Source organism: Glossina fuscipes, unplaced genomic scaffold (genome assembly GCF_014805625.2).
Source record: "Glossina fuscipes isolate IAEA_lab_2018 unplaced genomic scaffold, Yale_Gfus_2 0, whole genome shotgun sequence".
NCBI lineage: Eukaryota > Metazoa > Arthropoda > Insecta > Diptera > Glossinidae > Glossina > Glossina fuscipes.
This window is the reverse complement of record NW_023998414.1, coordinates 33,088,795-33,111,259: the sequence shown is the minus strand read 5'-3', so window position 1 is coordinate 33,111,259 and position 22,465 is coordinate 33,088,795. Positions and strand designations below refer to the sequence as shown.

At 32.8% G+C, this 22,465-nt stretch overlaps 1 protein-coding gene across 4 annotated transcripts; it reads right to left on the bottom strand.

Annotated features, from left to right (window-relative positions):
- Positions 1–1,623: 1,623 nt before the first annotated feature.
- On the bottom strand, positions 1,624–21,615 carry LOC119638214 (diacylglycerol lipase-alpha). 4 transcript variants are annotated; one of them, XM_038034885.1, is made up of 15 exons: positions 20,262–21,615; positions 12,884–12,978; positions 12,695–12,801; positions 12,521–12,625; positions 12,307–12,408; positions 12,038–12,245; positions 10,464–10,683; positions 10,173–10,372; positions 9,589–10,113; positions 7,669–7,810; positions 7,494–7,598; positions 7,301–7,428; positions 7,118–7,141; positions 4,030–4,162; positions 1,624–2,817 (listed from the first exon to the last, which is right to left on the bottom strand). In XM_038034885.1, exons 2-15 carry the CDS (start codon positions 12,976–12,978, stop codon positions 1,657–1,659), a joined length of 3,255 nt encoding a protein of 1,084 aa, XP_037890813.1. In that variant the 5' UTR covers positions 20,262–21,615; the 3' UTR covers positions 1,624–1,656. The 4 variants fall into 4 exon arrangements, with proteins under 4 accessions (XP_037890813.1, XP_037890825.1, XP_037890818.1 ...); XM_038034897.1 differs by having other exon boundaries at positions 12,038–12,215; XM_038034901.1 differs by lacking the exon at positions 1,624–2,817 and adding an exon at positions 3,172–3,985.
- Positions 21,616–22,465: the final 850 nt, after the last annotated feature.

The following is a 22,465-nucleotide window of genomic DNA, read 5'->3' as shown; positions in this document are numbered from 1 at the left end:
TTTCTAGTATGAGTATTTGTGTGTGTGTGTGTGTGTGTAATTTCTCTGTGTTTTATTATGTATGTATGTATGTATGTATGATGTTTAGGAATGTTTTCCTTTCTCTTCTTTTTTTTTGTGGGTTTTCGCATCACAGTTTTCTATCGGCATCGATTGGCTTAAAAAAAAAAGAATAAAAAAATAAAAAAAAAAAATTTAATTTAATTGATTTACCGGATCTAAAGAATGCGCTGTAATGCCAACGACTGGCAACTGATTTTCAACAAATTCGTTACTACTTATAGCTAAAAACAGGTGATGTTACTTATATCTACTAGTAGCAGGCATAGGTGGCCCGGGCCCGCGCCACCACCACCACACCCCATTTTTGTTTAATCTTTGGTCTAAGGATTCGTCTATAAATCGTTTAACAAATCGCCGCATTTGTAAATGTTTTCTTAAATTCGAGTCGAATCGAATCGAATCGATTCTATGGAATCTTTTTCATTTAATTTAATTTAATTTTAATGATTTTTAGATAACGTTTATGCTTTTTGACTTAAAAGCCTTGAAAATGTATTCTACTTTTTTATGCTTTTAATTATGTGAAAAAAATTTTTTTTAATTTTTTTTTATTTTTATTATACCCTACACCACTGGTGGTCAAAAGCGTGTATTAAATTATATCCGAATGTATACAACACGTAGAGGAGAACTTGAGGTAGATTCATCTTTTCTTAGTATACGAATCTATTTAGAATCACTTGCTAAAATGAGTTAAGCTTGTCTTCCGTCTGTCTTGTTTTCTTGTGGTTCAGCCTAAAAGGTGCAAATTTTTATGAAACTGATGTCAAACGAGGGACAAACGCTCTTGGAAATTGTTCGAATTGTATCATTTTCCTCGGCCACTTGCCATCTAATGCCTTCTATTGACATATTCTTATACGAATAACTTTATTAAGCGAAGCGGTGTAAGGTATTCAATGGTGGGCCGCGGCCCACTATATTCATTTAAGTTGTTTTTTGTATATATTTAACTAATGTGTACTCTTCTATAGTATGTGTATGTGTATGTGTATGTGTATGTGTATGTTCATGTGTATGTGTATACGTATGTGTTTGTGTATATGTATTTGTTTTTGTGAAATATAATACTAAACGCTGCTTTCGTTAGATTTAAAAACAGTGCTTGAGGGGAATTTTCCTAGCGACGGCATTAATTTATTAGTTACACAACGTGGCGATGCGCTTGACGGATAGATACATGCTTTACGTCTACGTCCTGGGGAGGATGTCGTTGGTAAATTGCAGGAATTCTCGGGAATTTGTACTAATTGATTAAGATGCACGTGATCCTTGTCGGCGACAAATAGTTTACGCGTTATAAGTGAGTTACTAAGATGTCTCTCATCATCAAAGATTGGAAAATGTGATTCAAGTATTCCGCTGCGATTGGCTGTTTGGCATTTACCGTTCGCATTGGAATTATTATTATTGGTCACATGTTCTATGGACGAATTGGCACTATAATATGTTGTATCCTCTGATTCGGTGCTGCAAAGATATTTGCCATTATCGTTGGCAGGATTGGCTGTTTTTGTAGCGTAATAATTGGAGCATTTATCTTGCTTATGCTCGTCGTCATCGTCATCGTCATTCTCGTTTAATATATTACTATCACTGAAGGTAAGTTTTTTTTTCGGCGGGTAGGTTATTAGTAAATTCAGCTAACTGATCAGCCGATTTGGAATTCTGTCGATGATGACGAGTAACTATTAATCCATTTGTTTGATTATCGTTATCATCTTCATCTTCTGTTCGTTTATAACTTTTGGCCGTTTCAAAGCTATCTTCCTCCTCACTAGAATCTTGTGTTTGCGGTGTGAATAAGGGATGAGTGATAATTACGCGACTCATACGTTTATATTCATCAAGATTGCGGCTATCCTCGGCGCATGTTGAAAGATTCTCCGTAAATTTTGGAGCCCTTCGTAATACAACCGGGGTATGTAATTGTGATTCGAAAATATCATCTAACACATTTTTGCTGCCTATTCGGTTGGGCATCGTTTGCAAATAACGGTCTATGCTTGTGCCTAAACTGTTGCGTACACTGTTGCGCGATGAGATACTTGAAATTTCGGATAGTGTCTCGGGACTGGCTAACGGTGCTAAGCCTAACCAATCGTCATGGATTAAATCAACGGGATTTGGCACGTCTGAAGCTCTTCGCAATGGTGGCAATGGCAAATGCGGTTTACATTGAGATCGTGTTGAAGATTGTCGCGATAAAATGCTTTTCGGTATTGTTAAGCGCGGCGAAGGTGATTTACTGACTTGCGGACAACTGGCGTTCATATCGAAAGCAACAGCTTTTAAACGATGCGATGATATTGACTGCTTCTCCGAACAGTCGATTTTTGAATTTATATCATTCGCTTGCGGCAAAGGACTTTTAATTGCGACTGTTATAATGCTATTATCCAAGACGCTAGAAATGTCCCATTGCATGGAACTTAATTGGCTACGACTACGTATACTACCGGCCAGTGACGATGTTTTACTTGAGCTCTTCTCAATCCCCATTTCACTGTGACTGTTATATTTTTGTGAAGCCGGAGGACTGTCTAAATTAGTGAATGACGTTTCAAGGCATACATTGGGTTGAATTGACGGTGTATCTGCATCACAATTTATTATATTTAAATAGGAATTTCTGTTTACGCCATTGTCTTTATATTCACACTCGATACAGTCGCTTTTTTGCGTATCGTGGATTGAAATAAAAGCATTTGACGTTTGACGATGGGGTTTTCGTGGTCCGCTAGTAGTTACAACCTATAAAAATTTTTACACAAAACAAAATTTTGAAATATACTTTTAACTAGCAAGCGGTGCAATCCAAAGCGTGTAAAGCACGAAATTCTTTACTAAACCACATTTTCAATTTTAATTCGAAAAAAAAAATGCATGTTTTCACTATTGCTATTGCTCTAAAACTTTTTCGTTTCAAGGTTCAACAAAAATTGTAACGAGTAGCAGCAAATACTACAAGCGGAAAAGCGAATTTCTAATCATTCGTTTATAGCAACAACCAAAGAACTCATTGGAATTTAAGAAGAAAAAAAAAAAAACAAAAAAAAAAACAAAAACAAAAACAAAATGCATACGTATAATAAAAAAAAACCAAAATTTTTTAAAAAACAGAAATCAATTTTTTATTTGGCCTTTCAGACTTATTTATAAAGTAATGATAATAATAGAACTTATCTTGTTTGGCATGACTATAGCGAAACAACTCAGTAAATTTATATAAAATGATCGCGAAATAATTGCGAAATAATATCGATGATGAAGGTGCGATTATTCGAATAGACTTAAAGTTATATATAATAATACATAAAATGTTGTAAATCTAAAGTAAAACAAAATAACAACAAAATTTTATTCGCTTTTCAGCGAAACTTGCTTATCACCCACCCACCTACCCACCTCATCTTAAATCTTAAGCTTCTTATTAACTGTGAATGAATATCTTAGTTATGCGATCAAACTCATTGCGACAGGTGGAGTTAAATCCACCTCATTAACTGATTGCATCAAATTTCCCAACTTGTATGTTATTAGCAGTTTTTTCTTTGTTTTTTTCCCCATGATATCGTGCGCATGTTTCTCAACGGATCAATTACGTTCAAAAATTTTTTTCACCAAAACCCCTACAACTTTCAATACTGTCCCACGAAATCTTTGCAATCGCAGGAGCTTTACGAACAGTTATAATACATGGCTAATTCGATTTAGAATTAAATTCAATCGATCGAGGATTATAGGAACGCGATGAGATCAATATTATCTAAGATAGCATCTTCGTTCGGTGGATGTAGATGTCGATGTAGTGAATTAACGAACACTCAAGGATAATAAAAATTTTGTTTATACAAAAAAAAAAAAAAAAAAAAAAAATTCCAATAATGCTTGATAAGCGGACGGCATTCAAACTGAAAAACTATTTACCGATGAAGCGGTATCATCAGCAGCATTAATTATTACCTTCTTTAAAGCGGCTAAGACCTTATCCGGCATGTGATCTTGTAACATTACAGGTGATATGAGCACTTCATCAAAATCTGTTGTATCTGCCCAAATGGCCTGATAGACGGGCTCACGATTTTTTAGCATATTTCTAAAAAAAAAAAAAAAAGAAAAAAAAGAAAAGAAAAGAAAAAACAAAACAATTCTCACTTTTTTGTCACGCACCATTGTACAAATATCCACGCACACATTAACACATGTATACAAATACGCTGAAATACATTAGTGTATTAAATAAGTCATGCAGCGACATTTATAGATTAATTATGTAAGCAATAATTTTTATATTTTCATAATTTTTTTTAACCCACTTTCGTCCGTTATGATCATTTATACATATGCGCATGTGTAATACGATAACATTTTCTACCAAATAACACGTAAACATTTCGTTTATATAAATAGAAGGAAGAAAAACAAAAAAAAAAAAAAGAAGCAGAGCAGCAAGAAGTTTACATCATGCATTTAAAAGTTGTCATGCAGGAGTTGTAGTTTTTAAAACACATCTTAACTAAAATTTATGATACGATAGCTGACGATCTGGTCGCAGAATTATTCATTGATATCTGGATACTCAAGCATAATCGATAGAAATGATATATAACACATACATACAAATACAACATTCTTTTCAAGCGTCCTATCTATCACTCACTCTCTCTCTCTCTCTCTCTCTCTCTCTTCTCGACATGAAAACATGAAAAGAGATCGATGTAATCTTTCAATTCTTCGCTAGCAATGCAAAAACTAATTGCAGAGTATCTCGTACTGTTGTGGCATTATTTTCGAAGTGTACGTTGTTTTCCAATTAAATGGCAAATTTCGAGCAATTGAAAAACATCAATGAAAGTGTGGATCCAATAACAAAACACATATTTTACTTGTTATAGTGTTTATGTTCATTTAATATCTGTAGACACCTTATTGATGCTCCCCCTAATGTATGCTCAAAGCCTGAAGTTAAAAAGCGAAAATCGTAGTTATTATGTTATATTGTTTTTATTTTTATCCGTGAAATGTTTAATTGTAGGTAGATTGCGAATAAAGGCACTGTTACAAGATTATATATTAGGTTTCTACGAATAATATGCAAAACTCAGAATAGCTCAGAATAGATAGACGAAACTTCCATTATACCCCTCTATCTAAAGACATTTTTCGAATCATTATCCGAATCGATTTTAGGCTATGCATACATCTGTCAATCCGTTTGTCCGATAGCTACGCCTGCGCTGTCGTGGTAATTTTCAAAAAAGTTTGATGAAATTTTATACACTGACAAGCATGATCAACCGCATGCTTCAGAAAATGAACATGATCGAGCCATTTCTATGATCATTCTATATATTGAAAGAATGGTCGTAAGGAAAATAACTTGCAATTTCAATATCTGTCGGCAAAAGTACAAACAAAAAAACAAGGAAATGATTCTGATCAGCACTTCTTTCATGTGTTTGTTGGTGCAAACGATAAGATCAGGCGAAAAGATTCACTTCAAGTTTTTTTTATCTGTCCCGTTGCACAACATTTATAAATTGTAGTTAAACTTTATATAATCGTAAGCGTAATCGCTGCTTATAGTTAATCGGCTAGATTACTAAGAGAGTCATAAACTTTGTTTATTTGACATAAAAAAATCCGTCAGATTACTGCGGTTACCTTTATTTACTTATTCATTTTCGCCATATTCACGTCGCATATACGTGTGACACAGCGAAACAAGAGAAAAAGAAAGAAATAAAGAGGTGGGTGTGCGCCCAATCGATATGTGTTATCCCATTTCCGACTGAGCACTCACTACAGCTAGCGCATTTGAGATTTGAACCCGTGAACACTGAGTTCGTAGCCGCGATTCATACCTACTCGGCTACTCGGTTGGATAATCTGAGTGGAAAGAATGTGGCATGCTTCGGATCGTAGCATGGACGGATCATCGTTCCTTCCCCCCTCCAAAGAAAAGAAAAAAAAAAACAAGTAAGAAAATTATATTCGGTGATGAACGAATCTTTTATGCCCATCGTCATTATCCTAAAAAGGCAAAAATAGCAAAAGAACTCAATTTCCATGCTCTATAATATGGAGAGGGCGAACCTGATTGCTTTTATTTCCGAAATAAATGTTTTTGTCGTACAGTCGCGTGGGCACATTCTTTGAAAAGTTTAGGGCGCTTTCAAATTCTTTTGCATATTAGTGGGCAATATCTTCATTTTTGCGATCAGGAGAATTTTTACAACAGACTTTTAACAGATGGACGGACAGACAGACATACTTCAATCGATTCAGAATTGTTGTTGTTGATCAGGAACACATAACGCATATACGTTGCGTGGGGTCTCTGAAGCTTACTTCTGCGCTTTGCAAACGTTTTGACAAAATGAATACACTCACTGCTCATCCTTTGGCGATGGGTGCATTGCGATTAAATTCAATTTGTTCTCGAAAGCAGATATCTTGAACTTGACCGCTTCGCTTGATACCGTTACTGATATAGGGATTTTTTAAAAGTAAGCCTTTATAGAGGAACCGATCGAATCATATTGAATAGCGTACTTGCCCTTGAGTGAAAATTTCATGAAAATATCTCAAAAATTGCGATCTTATAGGTTCAACACAAGAAAACCAAAATGGATAGATAGAGAGAAAGTGATTCGCAATCGATTGATATAGTAAATCATGTGCCTATTTCAAGTTCTTTTCAGTGTTACATACATTCGCATACGTCGTTGTAAAACAAATCCTTTAGGGCATAACAACAACACTTTCATTTCATAGTCCATCAATTGGAAAATACCCGCGAATATATATAAAAATACACGATTTTGAGTTTCTATGAAAATGCTTCTTCTATGAGACGCGTTCCGATATGATTTTCATTTCAATTGCACGAAACATCAACGTCAACGTCAACGTCAACTATCGTATCGTGTTTGGGTTTGCAGTCACAAAATGTGACAAACTGTATTTACTATAAACTATGAGTTGTTTGTTCAAAATTGATTGAAAAAAAAAATTGATTAATTGATATATCTTAAGCGTGACATCCTACCTCCAACCTCTGTCATATTTTTGCCTGCAATAAAAGTACATGAGTTGTATTAAAAAAAAAGCACAATTGGGCTTAGCATTTTTGAAGAGATCATAAGTAAATTTAAAAGTAAAAATAAATAGAAGCTTTTGGATAAGGTTTGTAAATTAATATACATTTAATATATATGTGATTTGAACTTACTCATCCGGTTTTGGATGATGCCGCACGATGTGTATGATACGCCCAGGTGGATAAAGCGGTTGATGAATTGTTAAAGCTATTGAGCTATCAGTTGGATGTGCACTAGTGGACCGTGCCGAGTCACGTTCCTAGAAATTTAAAACACTTGAGCTTTTCTTCTATAACAAATTTATATATATATTATTTAATTAACCTCTTGATATTTATTAATATCAGTATCTTTGCCGGACATTTCTATCACTGAGGTTGGTTCTGGCCCGCAACCACAACATATTATTGAACATGATATAGTTCTCCACTAAACAACAAAATATTATTTGATAAATTTTTAATTTCGATTTATCAAAAAAAAAAAAAAATCACACTACCTTAGGATCTATGCTGCGCTGTATGGCATTTATGAGATCAGCACGTAAAGCTTCCATTTGATATAAACCTATACGAGGCACTACGTCTTTTCCCAAAACTACTGAGGTAATAAATGACTTTGAGTACTCCACCACCGGCATGCTACATACAACAAAGATTAATTTATGAAAATTATATTCAAGCTTTTTAAGTTTTATTTATACGTATAAAATATACATAGAGAGAGAGAGAGAGAGAGAGAGAGAGAGATCTTCTCGAAGCAGACATCCCTGAAAAATAACTAAAATCTTATAATAAGTCGAATATTCAGAATATTAAATATCGGGCAGATCTCTACAAACATTAAACATTTAAATCAGACAATGACACAAATTTAAAAAATATAAAAAAAAATTGAATAAAAATTTTCATTAAACGCAAACACATATTTCATACAAATAACTTTTGTACCCATCACCAAAGGATAGAGGGGTACATTCATAGTTTGTCAATACGTTCGCAATGCCCAGAAGGAAGCTTCAGAGACCCAACATATATGTTCTGGATTAGCATCAAATTTTGAATCGAATTAGTCATATCGGTCTGCCCGTCGGTCTAATATCTCTTGCAAGTATTCTCTTGGCCACATAAATTAAGCTGTCGACTTCAAATTTGGTGGACACATTGGAAGTTCAGCCAAATTGAAAATGAGTTAAATCGCTTGATGGATACGTCCACAGTACTGCGTTAAATGGGTATAGCTCTGTTTTTCAAAACGGCTAAAAATTTGCTTTACTGTACAAACTGGAGACAATGCCTGTAGTAGTACCTGCACAAAAACGGAAAAATCAGTCAAGCTTACTCAATTTTGTAGTGTGCCAAGGTTTCATATTTGTTTCAAAATCTTTGCAATGGGCAGATGCAAGCCTCAAAAATCCCACAAAATATATAAATTCTCGGTCAATTTCAAATACGAAATGCACTTAAATCGGCCCACTCCTTCATCTGTCCATCGGTCCGTCTGCCCAGCTATGTAGTATCATTGGCAAAAAATTCTTTCGTTCGCCTACAAGCTTGCAAAAGAATATAAAAATGACCTAAACTTTTCATAGAACACGTCTACAAAGCCTATAGCTTTATTTTAAGAATGACTATGAACCACAGGTGTTCAGCGTGTTTTTTGCTTGCTACTCGTAAACTACAATACATGAATCATATAAATTTCGACTCTTAGTCTGACATTAAAAAAAAAAAAAAAAAAAATCAGCCACGCACACCCAACGTTATAAAGTATGACAATTTAACTGTTCTTCTCCTTTCTAAGACGACGGTAATAGATGTATCGAAGATTCGTTCATAATCGACTATAATTTTCTTACTTGTTTTCTTTTAATCGGACCTGGAAAAATCCAAAATTAAACAAGGAATCTGTTGAATATACTTTGCGAGGTGATTACCAATAAAAGAATTTCAGATAAATTCATTTCTCATTAGACTATTCTTCGAATCGATCTTAACTTGTATATCCGTCTATCCATCTTGTTTTCTTGTATTTAACCTATCGGCCGCAATTTTTTAAACATTTTTATGAAACTTCGTTGACTGACGTGTTTTGGCCGAACGAGAGATTAACGCTATTGAAAATGCTTCGGATCGGATCAATTTTTCGATCATTTCCTATAGTAGAACTTATTTTAAAAAATCGTTAGATGAATAATTGTCGGGTGGTGTAAGGTATTAAAACATGGTTCATGGCGAACAGTATAGTAGTGTTTTTCCTTGTTCAGGGATAAGATTGGATTTTTATGATAACATAAATATAATACAAGACTCAAGGTCTCTTTTAAACATTTTTCCTATCTAGTCAAATAAGAGAAATTCATACATTCATTCAATCCTAATGATAATCAATGATTACATTACATATACGTTATAAGTACCTTAAGAGGCCACCTGGTGGAGAATAACTAAAGCACTGTAAGGATGGATAATCAGGTTTCATGAGTACTGCCAAAATTGACGCTGTACCGGCGCCCAACGAATGTCCGACCAGAACTAAAGTGAATGTATGCGTATTACGATCGGGATTTCTATTGAGGGCTTTCTCTACAAGATTCTCTTCACGCAATTTATTACGTATATAAATCGCTGCTTGTACCATTCCTTTATGCCCAAGCCAATCTTCACGTGGCGGATCTAATGGCAACACTTCGCTTTCGGCATTCAAATCAGTCAATATGTCTTTCATGCTAAGTGTGCCGCGTATACTAACAACAATTTTCTTTTGCGAATAGTCGATAGCTACAAAAAATGGTGTTTCACCCACATCCACATGATATGTAACATAAAGAATTTCCACATCGCCTACTTGTAGGGTCTTCTTTAAAGCAGCATAATTGCAATAGCAACAGTTGTCTTGGATGACTTCAATTTCATCGCTATGGCTCTTACAACAACCAAACGATCTGAAAACAAAAGATAGCCGATTTATTTTGAGCAATAAGCAACAATAGATTTGCGTTACCTTAATTCAGGCAGCAAATGGTACATTCTTGAGCGATTTATCATAAGGTACATGGGCCAGCCGTAAGCACCTTGCGCAAAATACATATAATGGATAACAGTTTGAAAGAAATCATAACTTTTGGGATCGTTCAATGCTAAAAATTGAGTATGTTCAGTGATGGGTACACCACTTAAAAACTCATACGTGCCGTTCTTTCGCTATAATAGGAAATATGCAAACAAAAAAAAAAAAAAAAAGAAACGTCATTGCCAAGTTGGTCAGATTTTGTAGTTGATTGTGTTTTCTTACTTGACGTACGATAGCTTCACGTTCTAAACGTTGAAATTTCCGTAATAATACTAAGCCGGCCACCACATCGGAGGGAACAACGTCTAATTCACGAAAAAAATCACTCAATAATCGAGCAATGTCGGTAAACGAATTACGACTGCGCTCTGTGGATCCTATACAGCAGAAGAGCAAACGACACCGATGATCCCAGCTATCTTGGTATGCTCGCATTACTTTTCTACAAAAATATTTAAAAAATTGACGATTTTCTCGAACTTTTCCTTATAATATATTAAGAATAACTTTCTTTGTGGTACTGAAAAAGGTTATCATCCATTACAAGGTATTATTTCTAGATCAAAAATTATTCAAGCAATTTTTTTTATTCGCTATCTCAGGTGATATATTAGTTTTGCAAACACCAGAGATTAGCGAATAGGTCTCCGATCATTAAAAATACGAAAATTTCATCGCGTTGTTTGGTATACATTACCGTCTACTCTATAGATATTGGTCTAAGCTCTAATGCAAATGTATGTAAGATGTCGATGTAAACATGATTTGGATCGTACAACTTTGCAATTTTAATACGTTTCCCTTAATCTTCTTCTTCTTCTTCTACTTCTTTTACAACTTTTACTTTTCCTAAGAGTCTTTGAAATTTAAATTTCCCTACTTCGATAATTAGTCATTATTTGCTATCTTTTTTTACATTTATGAAAACAAGGAAAAGCTCGAGCATTACACACTCGACACTACTTCGCCTAATATAGTTGTTATTCATTCATTTTTCATTGATAACAAAGAAAAATTAATATATATGTGTGTCTTGTAAAAATGCATTTTTGCGTGGAAGCCCGATCCTATTGGACGTTGCTCAAAATGTCAACTGACTTGATCAACAATATGTAGCAACATAAACTTACTTGTTAAAGATATTATTATTTCTTATCTGTTTTCATCATAAAAAAATTTACAAATTAGACTTTGTAGCCATATAAGGACTTTCTTTCTTTTCCTGATAAGCACTATATATAATAAGATTTAAAAAATTGATTTCCTCAGAGTAATTTTCATGTCAAATTGTTATCATGGACCAATTTTCATCATAAAATAGAAAATAATTAAATTTTTTTTTGCCAACGAGCTTAATATTCATAAGAAATGGATTCCAATAAAATTAAACCCCCTAACTGATTCAAATTTGAATCAGTTAAGTTTTATATTAAGGTTTTGAATGGTGATGGTTCAAAGTCGAAAATCAGGAACTATATCGAGTAGTTGTCGAAAATTTTTACGATTTATATCCTTGAGCCGAAACGCGTCAATATTTCAAATATCATCCAATTAATTCAAATATGATGGCCTGTAACATTGATGACAAAATTGCATGAACAGACATCAGACATCAGACGGATGGACAGATTGTCAGGCATATTTAGTTCGATTTAACAAATGATTAGTTTAGAGAGATGCATTTATGTTAAGCCGTTCTGGGTGTGAACATATAATCGCGAAAACATAGTATACGCTGCACCATTAGTAGCGCATGGTAAACAAAACGAAAAAAACTGAGTTTATTCATAGCATACCTTTGGCGCCAATTTCGATTTACGCTATTGCTGCGCTTGTAATTCAAACGCGATTCCGTTTCACGCATTGATCTTTGGTATTTCTTCATTTTCACCCAAGAACGTCCCGCAGCATCGAATGTACACCATACGGTTATAAATGTCACTAATACTAACGCCCAATTCGATATCACAATGCCTAGAATTTTTATTTTATCAATTTTCAATACTTTTATCGATTAATAATTAGTCATCAAATTTTTGAATATAAAAAAATAAAATAAACTCACCAACAAATATTTTCTTTGATTTATCTTTAAAGGATTCTTCATAAAAATTTGCTATCCATATTGTACCTAAAATAAGCCACACCACGTCGATGAATAAAATAACTAAAAATGACGAAACGAAACAACATTAAAAATAATTAAATTATATGTAATTTTATAAATATATGTTTCTGTTTGTTTGTTTGTTTGTTTGTTCATATGTAATGAAACTTACGGGTTTTTATGTAAATCCAAATGTTAATAGGATTCCGTATTTCTGAATCCAAAATACTGCCACGCATTGATATCACGCAAATACCTATTTCTATACTTATTGAAACTGGAAAAATTAAGGAGACAACAGCAAATCACATTATCGATAATCTATTGGCAAATTTAAGGCACTTACGACACAATATCATCAGATAACCGATTTGATGATAAAATAGCAATTTTACGTCTAAAAGGCTTGTATCATAGTCTAAAATGCTCAACGAAACCACTACAATCATTAAACTATTAGAAATGAAAAAATTTATAAATGCAATAAACGATTTATTGTGTTTATTGTCGATTAAGTTTTAAGCACTTTTCTTACCATATTAAATGTATTATTAAAAGTATTGCACCGGGCACCACAAGATCATCAGAGCCCACAGACCATCTTCGTCTAAAAACAACCAATCCAGGCATCTAAAAAAAAAGGTTTTTTATTTTTATTTTTTTTTTTTTATTTTCATTACATCATATCAACTTGATGGACTTAATCCCGCGCCAAGGGATCTCTAAGCCTAGAGAATATATATACATATATATATATATATATATATATATATTGGGGATCTTTCAACAATTCCAGATAATTTCCGTCATAACATTCGCTGATTGAATAGCCCGACGACAGCCGTGCAAATGTTTGAAGAGAATTATGTTTTTTTTTTTTTATTTATTTATTTTTTTTTTTATAATGAGGCTTACTTTTATCGACCCGAATACCTAAGCCGGTGAAATTTGCAACAACTAGAACTTTGATAACCAAAGAGAAATTGATGAAAATTTCCACTAATTTGATGGCATTTTTTTGAAAATGCTACCGATTTCACGGTTACAATGCATGGATAGATGCGTTCACGGTTACAAGTGAAATTGAAAATGCGTCTACATCCATGAGGACGGCATCATGTACTATAAAACTAAATGGAAACATTGGCTCTATTGCGCGAATGATTTCTCCTTGATGATGTCTCTTGTCTTGTTGAAAAATCCTACTCTAGCACCACTATAATGATATAAACCCCAATTGATTATATAACTTATCGAAACGAATATAAAAATGCATACACACATATGTACGTAAATACATACATACATACATTATAATATAATAAGGGGCGTGTTCGGACATCGTTATCGGCCTATAGTCGTAAGAAAAAGAATCAACGTGTGTTTCTGTCATAGCCCTGGTGATTTTTCATTAAATTTAAACTAAGGTCCGAAACTTTTCGGTAGCGCATCAAGGAGCCCTATTAACAGATTGGTATCACACAATGAACACCGAAAAAATTTATTAAATTTATCAGCGCAGGAGAAGCGACCTATGTTTTGTTAACCAACCGGCTTGAGCACGAGCCAAAACCACCTCAGGTATCATCTGAAAAATAGAAATATTTCCAAAACCGTTATTTTCTTTTGCTTTTGAAAACAAAGATATTCTTGCTTTACATTATATCGTCGGAGTGTCCCTAGATTGAATTGGTCCATTCTCATGCAAGAATTTCAAACGATAAATGTGAAGCCGGTATTTTTATTTTTACAACCAGATTCCAATAATGGACCGATAGAGAGACGGAGGGATGGGCCTGTGTAAAATGATTCAAAACTTGTATAGAGTCTATGAAGCCTGTTTTCCGTACGGTGTATATGTTTTGGCACAACAAGTATATCTCCATCGTTCGATGATGGATATGAAAACCGGGTTTGTACAAAAACTTAAGCATTAATCTTTCTATAAAACCAGTAGTTGCCCGTTTTTTCAATGTTGCTGTTATGGGGAAGTGAACCGATCCGAAGCATTTTCAATAGCGTTCCTCCTTAGTTCGACTTGTAGGCTAAACACAAAATAACAAAACGGACAGACGGACAGACAAGCTTACATCGATGCTGAAAGCGACTCTGAATCGATCAACATGATAATCAATCATGTCTATCTCAAGGCCTTCTAAGCGTTGCGTACATTGGCACAAATTTAATATACGCTTGTACCACAAGTGCTGTAAGAAGGTATAACAACTCGTTTCATTCAGTTCATTAATTGAAAAAATTACCTGAAATTCTAATCAGTTTTAAAAAGCTATAAAGAATATTGATTGATCTGTTGTTAGATATCTTTCATCCATTTAGTAATTCAATTACTTATTAACATTCAAAATGTAATTTCAGCTAAACATATTTGCTTTTTGTTCAGATATTTCAACAAAAAAAAAAAAAAAAAAAAATTCATAAACTTTCTGCCATTATTCGAGTATAGAAATGCATAAAGATGCACATTTATGCATGCAGTATATTCTTATTTAATTTAGTTATTGTTATTGTTGTTATTATTGCTGTCAAAAATTAATAAAGTTTGCTAATGAATGCAAATGGGACAACTGACTCATGACCTTAATATATATTAATAATAAAAATTTGGTTAAAAAAAAAAAAAAACTTGAAACGCGGAAGACAAAATTAACTGTTAAGGCCATACTCATATGTTTTGTATACGTATTGTAACAATGCTGATGATGATGATGATATGCACGCAAGTAGCGTATGTTAATCAAAATTACTTTATATTAAATTTGTTAGCCTCCCATCTCCTAATTTGCACAACATTTACGTTTCAAAAAAAAGGGGTAAGAGAATCCATGCATGCAATTATTGTGGCAAGCGATACTACTTCTATAAAGTAACAGAACAATACCGTTAAAGATAGTGTATTTGTACAAGTGTGTAAGTATTTCTAAGTGTCTATCATATATAACCATATATATGAGAGAATAAAGGGTACTTGTCAAAACGAAAGTGAAAATGTTTATCGGAAAGTATAAGTCTCTTGTGTATTTGTTTATATGTGCTATATATGTACAGGTGATATTTATACATATTTGCACAATATTTCTACCTTTCGGTTAGTCAAAGTACAAAAAAAAAAAAATATTCATTTTTTGTATGTAGCAAAACCTCACGAAGGATTTCTCTACACATTTTTCAACACTTTTTCTAGTTGTTTTTTTATTGCATTTATAATGGTTAAGGTCGTTTCTCTACATTTTCATTAATACAAGAAAGGATTTTATTTAGTTGAGTTTTTAGTTTAGTTTAGTTTAGTTTAGTTTCGTTTCGTTTTTTCTTTTCACTTTATCACATACCAAGAACAAATGAGATGTATTAAGTTTCACATCCTTTTGGTAACGTCAACCCTATATCTATGCATATCAAAGTCCAGTGATTCAAGATCATTGCCTTCATTGCAATTCGTTACTCTGCTTAAGTTGCTTTATATTTTGCGCGATTGAACGATTAAAATATTCAAATTCGTAATGGCCGTAGTGTGTTTCAGATTTCCGAAGTACACATAAAGCTTTAATCAATTATGGTCCTAATCGAGTTATTAGGGGAGCGTACTGAACTGGAATTTATAAAAACTCCTTATCCGATGACAGGTATCTAAGATTCATCTCATGGGAAGCAAGACTGAATTTGACATAAACAAAGAATAATTAGCCAACGCTTTCGAAAACAAATATGCGGAAAGCTTTAAAGATATCTCTTAAATATATGTGAAATAGATTATAATAAGCAAACATTTGTGTTAACATTTTTATTCTATACAAACTGGAAAAATATTTTACGATCGAGTTTCAATTTATGAACCTGACTAGGTACATATATAAATAAACATACACATACACCGTAGAATGCAAACTCTGCAAATAAACTTAATTAATATAAGCACTCTGGCCATAATACCCTACATAAGTATGAACATGGTGTGCTATTATCTGTAATTAGCAATTATGATAGAATGATACGGTTATTCAAGCATTCCTAGGGATGAGATTTTTAAATATCCGATTGTACCGATTTAGCCGATTTCTCAACCTATTAATGCGTAGGAAGGAAACCTGGCTTTTTTTCCAAGTCTATTTTCAATATTTTCAATTTTTAATTCGGGATTTCCTTCACGATGGATAGACGATTAAATCGATTCTATAAACTTATTAGAAATTCATTTTTCGTTTATTGGCTTTATTGATCAAGGGATCAAAAGACAGTTGTGAGTGTGGCAAAATTTTAAATTATCTAAATAGTCATTGGATTTTTCGAACATGACTTTATCGGAATGTACGGGGAACTTGAAACCTTAAAAAGCATCATAATACTTGAAAAACTTTCATTTTTTTTCGTTCGAATTTCTGATAAAATGTTTAAAAGAATATCTAGATATTAGAGGGAAGTGTGAAGGGAAGTTTCGATTATTTAATTTAAACATTATTTATTAACAAAAAATTGACACTTTCTTTGGGTCAATAATTGAACGTCTTAATTAAAAATACTTGCTAACTGTAAAAAAAAATTAATACTTTTTTAAACAGTGTGTCAAGATAAATTCGAATTCAATTAGCAAAGGCATTTATCAACTACTTTTTACAATGCGTTGTAAAGGCTACAAGGGAGCCATTAAGTAATTAGAATCAAGATAATGTTCGATTTGGAAGCCTACCCGATCCGAGCGAACTACAAAAGTGCAAAATTTTCTTTTCAAAAGTTATTTTCAAAATTTCTTACAAACTTGAGACGTGAACATAAGCCGGCTGTGGAAAGAGAGTTCAATTTGAGACTCTAGCGCGGTCACCGTGAAAACCATCGCCAATATTCATCTATATTGCGTGAATTTCGATATGAAAAATTGTTTTGAAAAATAAGTATGAATTTCTTTAGCTCCTTCGAAAGATATTTTCATATTCATATATATCCGCCTGAGTAGCCGAGTAGGCAAGAGTCTCGACTAGCAACTCTCAATGGTCGTGGATTCAAATCTCAAGTGTGGTAGAGTTTTTAATAAAGCCGAAAGCCTTAGATGCTGGTGCTTTAAGACTTTTATCTTAGAATTGATTATCTGGCCAAATTTATTATAATAATAATAATAATAATATTTTCATATAGATTCGACGACATGTCGACAGAAACATGTTACATTCCATAATTTGGATGGAGTAGACTTTCAGATCCAATCTTCTCTTGATCCTAACTACTTAACTTAAGGTATTTGGTAAATCTGTTGTCGTTAGTTAAATTCGAATTTACTTTTTCAGATGATTAAGTACCGTTAGGCCGGTAGATTAATTGGTTTTTTTTCTATTTCCAAATTTAGAGGGCTTGTACTGCTTGCCGTAGAGCCTCTTAAATTAAAGATGCCTGACGAGAATGGCTGTGGCGTTGCCATTTTGTAATATTTTTCAAAACTGATTTTCTTTTAAGTATTTTCAAATGTGCACTTAATCACCTTTTCGAACATTATTGTTGTATTGTATTTCCTGCCATCTGAAGAAAGCAGACAGATGCTACAGAGATTACCGATGCATAAGTCCTTGCTTTACGAATATTACTAAGAAATCTATACTCGCTTTAATTCTTTCTCTCTCTCTCTCTCTCTCTCTCTCTCTCTCTCTCTCTCTCTCTCTTTCTCCTGAACACTTGTTATTTGAGTGAATCTATAAAAATTGGCCTATTTTTTATTTTTCTGTAACTCATGCTATATATTCCTGGGAAGTTTTAAATCTGTATTTGCGAAAGATCTTTAAAAAATGTCTTAAAATTTGTATTTTTCCTTCAGTCATTACAAGCATCTTACGGAGTACATGGACCGATTTTTAACTTAATATCATAATTTTTGGCGACATTCTGTCTCTTGAACAGTGAATAGGTGGACTGAATTTATAATCAATAATGTATAGGTCGGTATTAGGGGACCATTATAAGGTATTCCGAGTATTCTTTGAGCATAAATATAAGAATTTTTGGGCTTAGATCAAACATTCTTTACTGAAAACGCTCATCATTACATGACCAGATCCTCATTAAAAAATCCTAATTAAAAAAAAAAAAAAAACAAAGAAAGCAAGAATTTTTATGATTTTTCATATCATTGTTTTAAGTTCTTTAATACCTTTTAATTTCTGCTAACAACTTATAAGTTGTTCCTCAAGCAATCAGTATCGAAAGTGGGCAGCGTTACTTTTCAATTATCCAAATCACATTGTAAAAATATTATTGACAGCAAATGCAACCTAGCAGGACTACGCAATAATCGAAGAAGGTGTACAACAAAAAAAAAAAAAGCGCTAACATTTTTGTGAGGAGCGCTTTCCTAAAACTAATCATACATTTTTTTCCTATTCGTACCTCAAGAAGGCAATTATCATGAAATTCACTTTTGTGAAATGTTTTCGGGTTCAAGTTTTTCAAAAGTTTGCTACTCACATCCACGTGAACAACAGATTCGAAATATAATTTTTTTTGAATTTGAAAATCTGCAAAGCCAAATTTGGAAGTTTCTCGATAGGCGTCAATAATATTTTTTATGAATTGAAAAGAAATGCAAGAAACAAATAACATACATGTCAGGTACATTAATATAGCATAACCTAAAAATAATTTTTGTTTTATTTCTATACCAAGATATCCTTGGAAATGTTCGGTTGAATCGAAATCTAGTGACTTTGAAGGGTATGAAGTTATATTTAAATATATCTAGCAAAGACACAAACTAAAATTTTTTTGCAGAGCTCTGTAAAGCCGTTAACGGAATTCTGTTAAACGAAGTCTCGGAGGGATTTAACTCAAAATGCAAGTAAAATAGAATTTTTCGAGAATTTTTTTGCAAATTATTATAAACAAAAGATGACTTTATGTAAATTAACTAATATTCGAAACCAAAACTTTTTTACAGTATGCCATCAATGAGGTTGATAAAGCGAAAATTTGCGGAGCTACTGTGGCCAAATCATGTCCCTTGAAAAAATTAAACTAGTACAGAGTGAATTCTCTATTAATAGCCTTTCCAACGGTGTCCAGGTTATATTAAATTTGATTTTTTCAAAAGGCATGGTTCCGCCACAGTAGTCTTTTAAAGTTTGCTTATATGTTAGCCTATGGAAATTTTCAAAGTTCCATTAAAAAAATTCTCGGGGCAAAACTTAAAAAGTCTGTAAAAAATTTTAGTTTGTGTCTTTGCTAGTTATATTTAAATATAACTTCGCACGCTTGAGACTTTGGTGAATGATATAAAAATTTAAAAGTTCGCTATAATAGTTACGAGCCAAAATTTCATATTTTGTGTGCGAAATACGCTTTTACCTCGACTTTCTTTGAATATTTAATAATTTAGCAAACACTTTCTCTTTACCACTTTAGGTAGAGTTCGCACAACCTACTTTGTCTCGCAAAGGCCAATATCGTAACCGGTTCTTTACCTTATTAAATTCTTCAGTCATAGCGATAAGCAAAAAATGCATTTGCCTCTATAAGTGGAAAGCTTTTTCAAAATTTGAAATTTTTGAATTTGATGCATTTTCAATGCATTCCACGTCCTTCTAGGTGCAACTGTTCATTTTCTTTTGCCACCTACTGTATTAGTAAAATGTGTGTACAAAATTTCAAAGCAAAAAAAAAAAGAGAGAGAGAAAACGTAACTCATACGCCACGATTTTCAAATATAAATTCTGCAATTCAGAACATGTGTGTGAAAGATATATCCTACCTATCTAGATAACGAATAGCGATGATAGGCTTTTTTACACACTTTTTACATTTCGAAAGTAATTCTTCTCAAAGTGAATGCACAGTTATTTCTAATTTTTAAATTTTTGCAATAATTTTCCAAGCATAATTCTTCTTTTTTTTTTTTGCTTATAGATAAATGAATTAATTACCACTGGTAAGTTGAGTCGAAATGTGCAGCTGCCTTCTGGCCGAAATATTTAATTTGATTTCAGCTTTATGGGTATTTTGATGACTAGAGGAGAATTTATTCATGTGATACACATTTTGTAAAGTCACAGATGGCTAAACTTTCTCGTTGCTCTTATTTTTTTTTATTTTTCATTTTTTTTTTTTATTAATTTATTTATTTTTCGCCATTTGTCGTATACTTTTTATATATTTGTATACATGTGCATGTGGGGTGTGAGAAATTGACGCCTTCGCAGCCGAACATATTTTACTTTTAACGTTTTTAGTTAAATCATTAATTTGGGAACGTATTCAACTGTCGGCCGGTGCACGGTGATTAAAGAATGAGCCACGTAAACGCAAATTAAAGAATTGTATGTAAGCGACCGATTGACACCGCATTTAACGCACAGCTGATTATATACGGGCCGATCAATATACGTATGTTTTAAGCAAAAGCCTTGCACAAAGTGACACAAATTTTACTTTGTCTACAAATGTTTTATTGGTTTTTCCTTTCAACGGAATCATTTGTTATTGTTTTCTAGGTTTAATGCCGCGTAGTACTTTATTTATTGTCGGTTTCCTTATATTTGTTTACTGCACGCATTTTTATTTTTATATAGCAGTTATTTTTCATTCTCTCTTCGTCGCCTTATTCATCTCTCTTGTGGTTATTCCCAAGAATTGTATAAACTCGCTTATAACCTTCGCTTCAAGGATAAATGTGAATGAAGTTGTTCATTTACTGGTCATGGAATACGTTTGCTGGGTTCGTTCGATGTTTCTTCAATTGCTAAGCAATTTCATTTTATATAGTTTTTGCTTGAGTGCGATTAAAATAAAAATTAAATTTTTCATCTTTTTTGCTTTTAAAAGAAACATCTGTTTAGCATTTATTTACAATGTGATGTGAAGTGTATTTAAGAGACGACCTTAACTGTTACGCGTTACATTTTGCACTCCTTACTTGTTCTCTTTTATCGGCTTAACCACATATGCGTATAATTCCATTCGTATATATTCCTTGAGTTCTATATATTGAGCTATTTTATATTTGTTTCCAGCATATCAATATTAATTGTATATCAATAGATATAAGCGTCTAAACTTGTATAATATAATAAATCGCTCTTTAAAAAGGTAAAACGATAGTGTGTCCTTTTATGTTATATGTGTCTGCACATGATAGAACGGTTATATTAAGTCTTCGAATTTTGTGTGAGCGATTGCAAATGTCAACTTGTTTTAGCGAGCGAGCGAACGAATTCCTACAACTGCAAATATAACTTCATTTGCCTTTTGTCATTAGATTTCTTTTTTTTTTTTTTTTTTTTTTTTATATAAAAATGTAAAGCTCTTATTATTATTATTATTATAATTTTTCTTCGTTTTTTTTTTTTTTTTCTAAAAATTCACACGTTTTTACATAATTTTTCTTATTTTGCAGATGAGTTTCAACATTCTCGCAACGCTTTCACCAAACCGCTAACTAAACGGACTAAACGGTGGTCGAAAACACAACCATTCGCTAAGCTATATATGTATATATATATATGCATTTTTCTGCTTTTTTGTTATTAAATGAGAGTTCGCTAAGTAATTCAACAAAATCTCTGAGAGACGTAACTATCTTACTCTTTCACTATAAGAAGAAGAGTTGTTGCTAAGTCTTAAATAGATGGTTATTCTCTTCTAAATGGCGCATTGAAAAGTTCACAGAGCGATGCATACGGCTGATTGAGCCTTCTATTATTCAATAAATTGTTTTAACTTTTTAATTGATTAAATTTTTTTCTAAAAACTTGTATGGTTAGCTCCTTAATTTCGGCAATTCTTCGGCATTGATTCAAGCGTTCATAGAGCATTTCAAGTGAATTATGTTTTTTTTTTTTTTCTCAAAGTACATCTCCTCGTTTTAGATTCTTGCGTAATTCATGCTAATTTGAAAAGTTTGGTCACCTTTAAATATTCTAAAAGGATAGAACCGTTTATTTTATGCTTCACTTTATTTCGTCATTTCGGTTCATTACTTCACGTGCTTCTTATGGTATTCGGCAAATTAACAAAAGATGGATTACAGAATGAAAATCTATTTCCACGAATCCTTCTAAATAAATAACGTATAATATTACGTAAAATTAACGTAGCGCAATCTAAGCGTTAGCGTAGGAATTAAATTCAT

Excerpts from the sequence above, each read along its gene's own strand:
- LOC119638214 (XM_038034885.1), bottom strand. The coding sequence starts at position 12,978 with ATGCCTGGATTGGTTGTTTTTAGACGAAGATGGTCTGTGGGCTCTGAT. Across the intron at positions 7,811-9,588 it reads CCACCAGGTGGCCTCTTAAG|CATGCCGGTGGTGGAGTACT; the intron begins GTACTTATAACG and ends TGTTGTATGTAG. Across the intron at positions 7,142-7,300 it reads CATCATCCAAAACCGGATGA|GCAAAAATATGACAGAGGTT; the intron begins GTAAGTTCAAAT and ends CTTTTATTGCAG.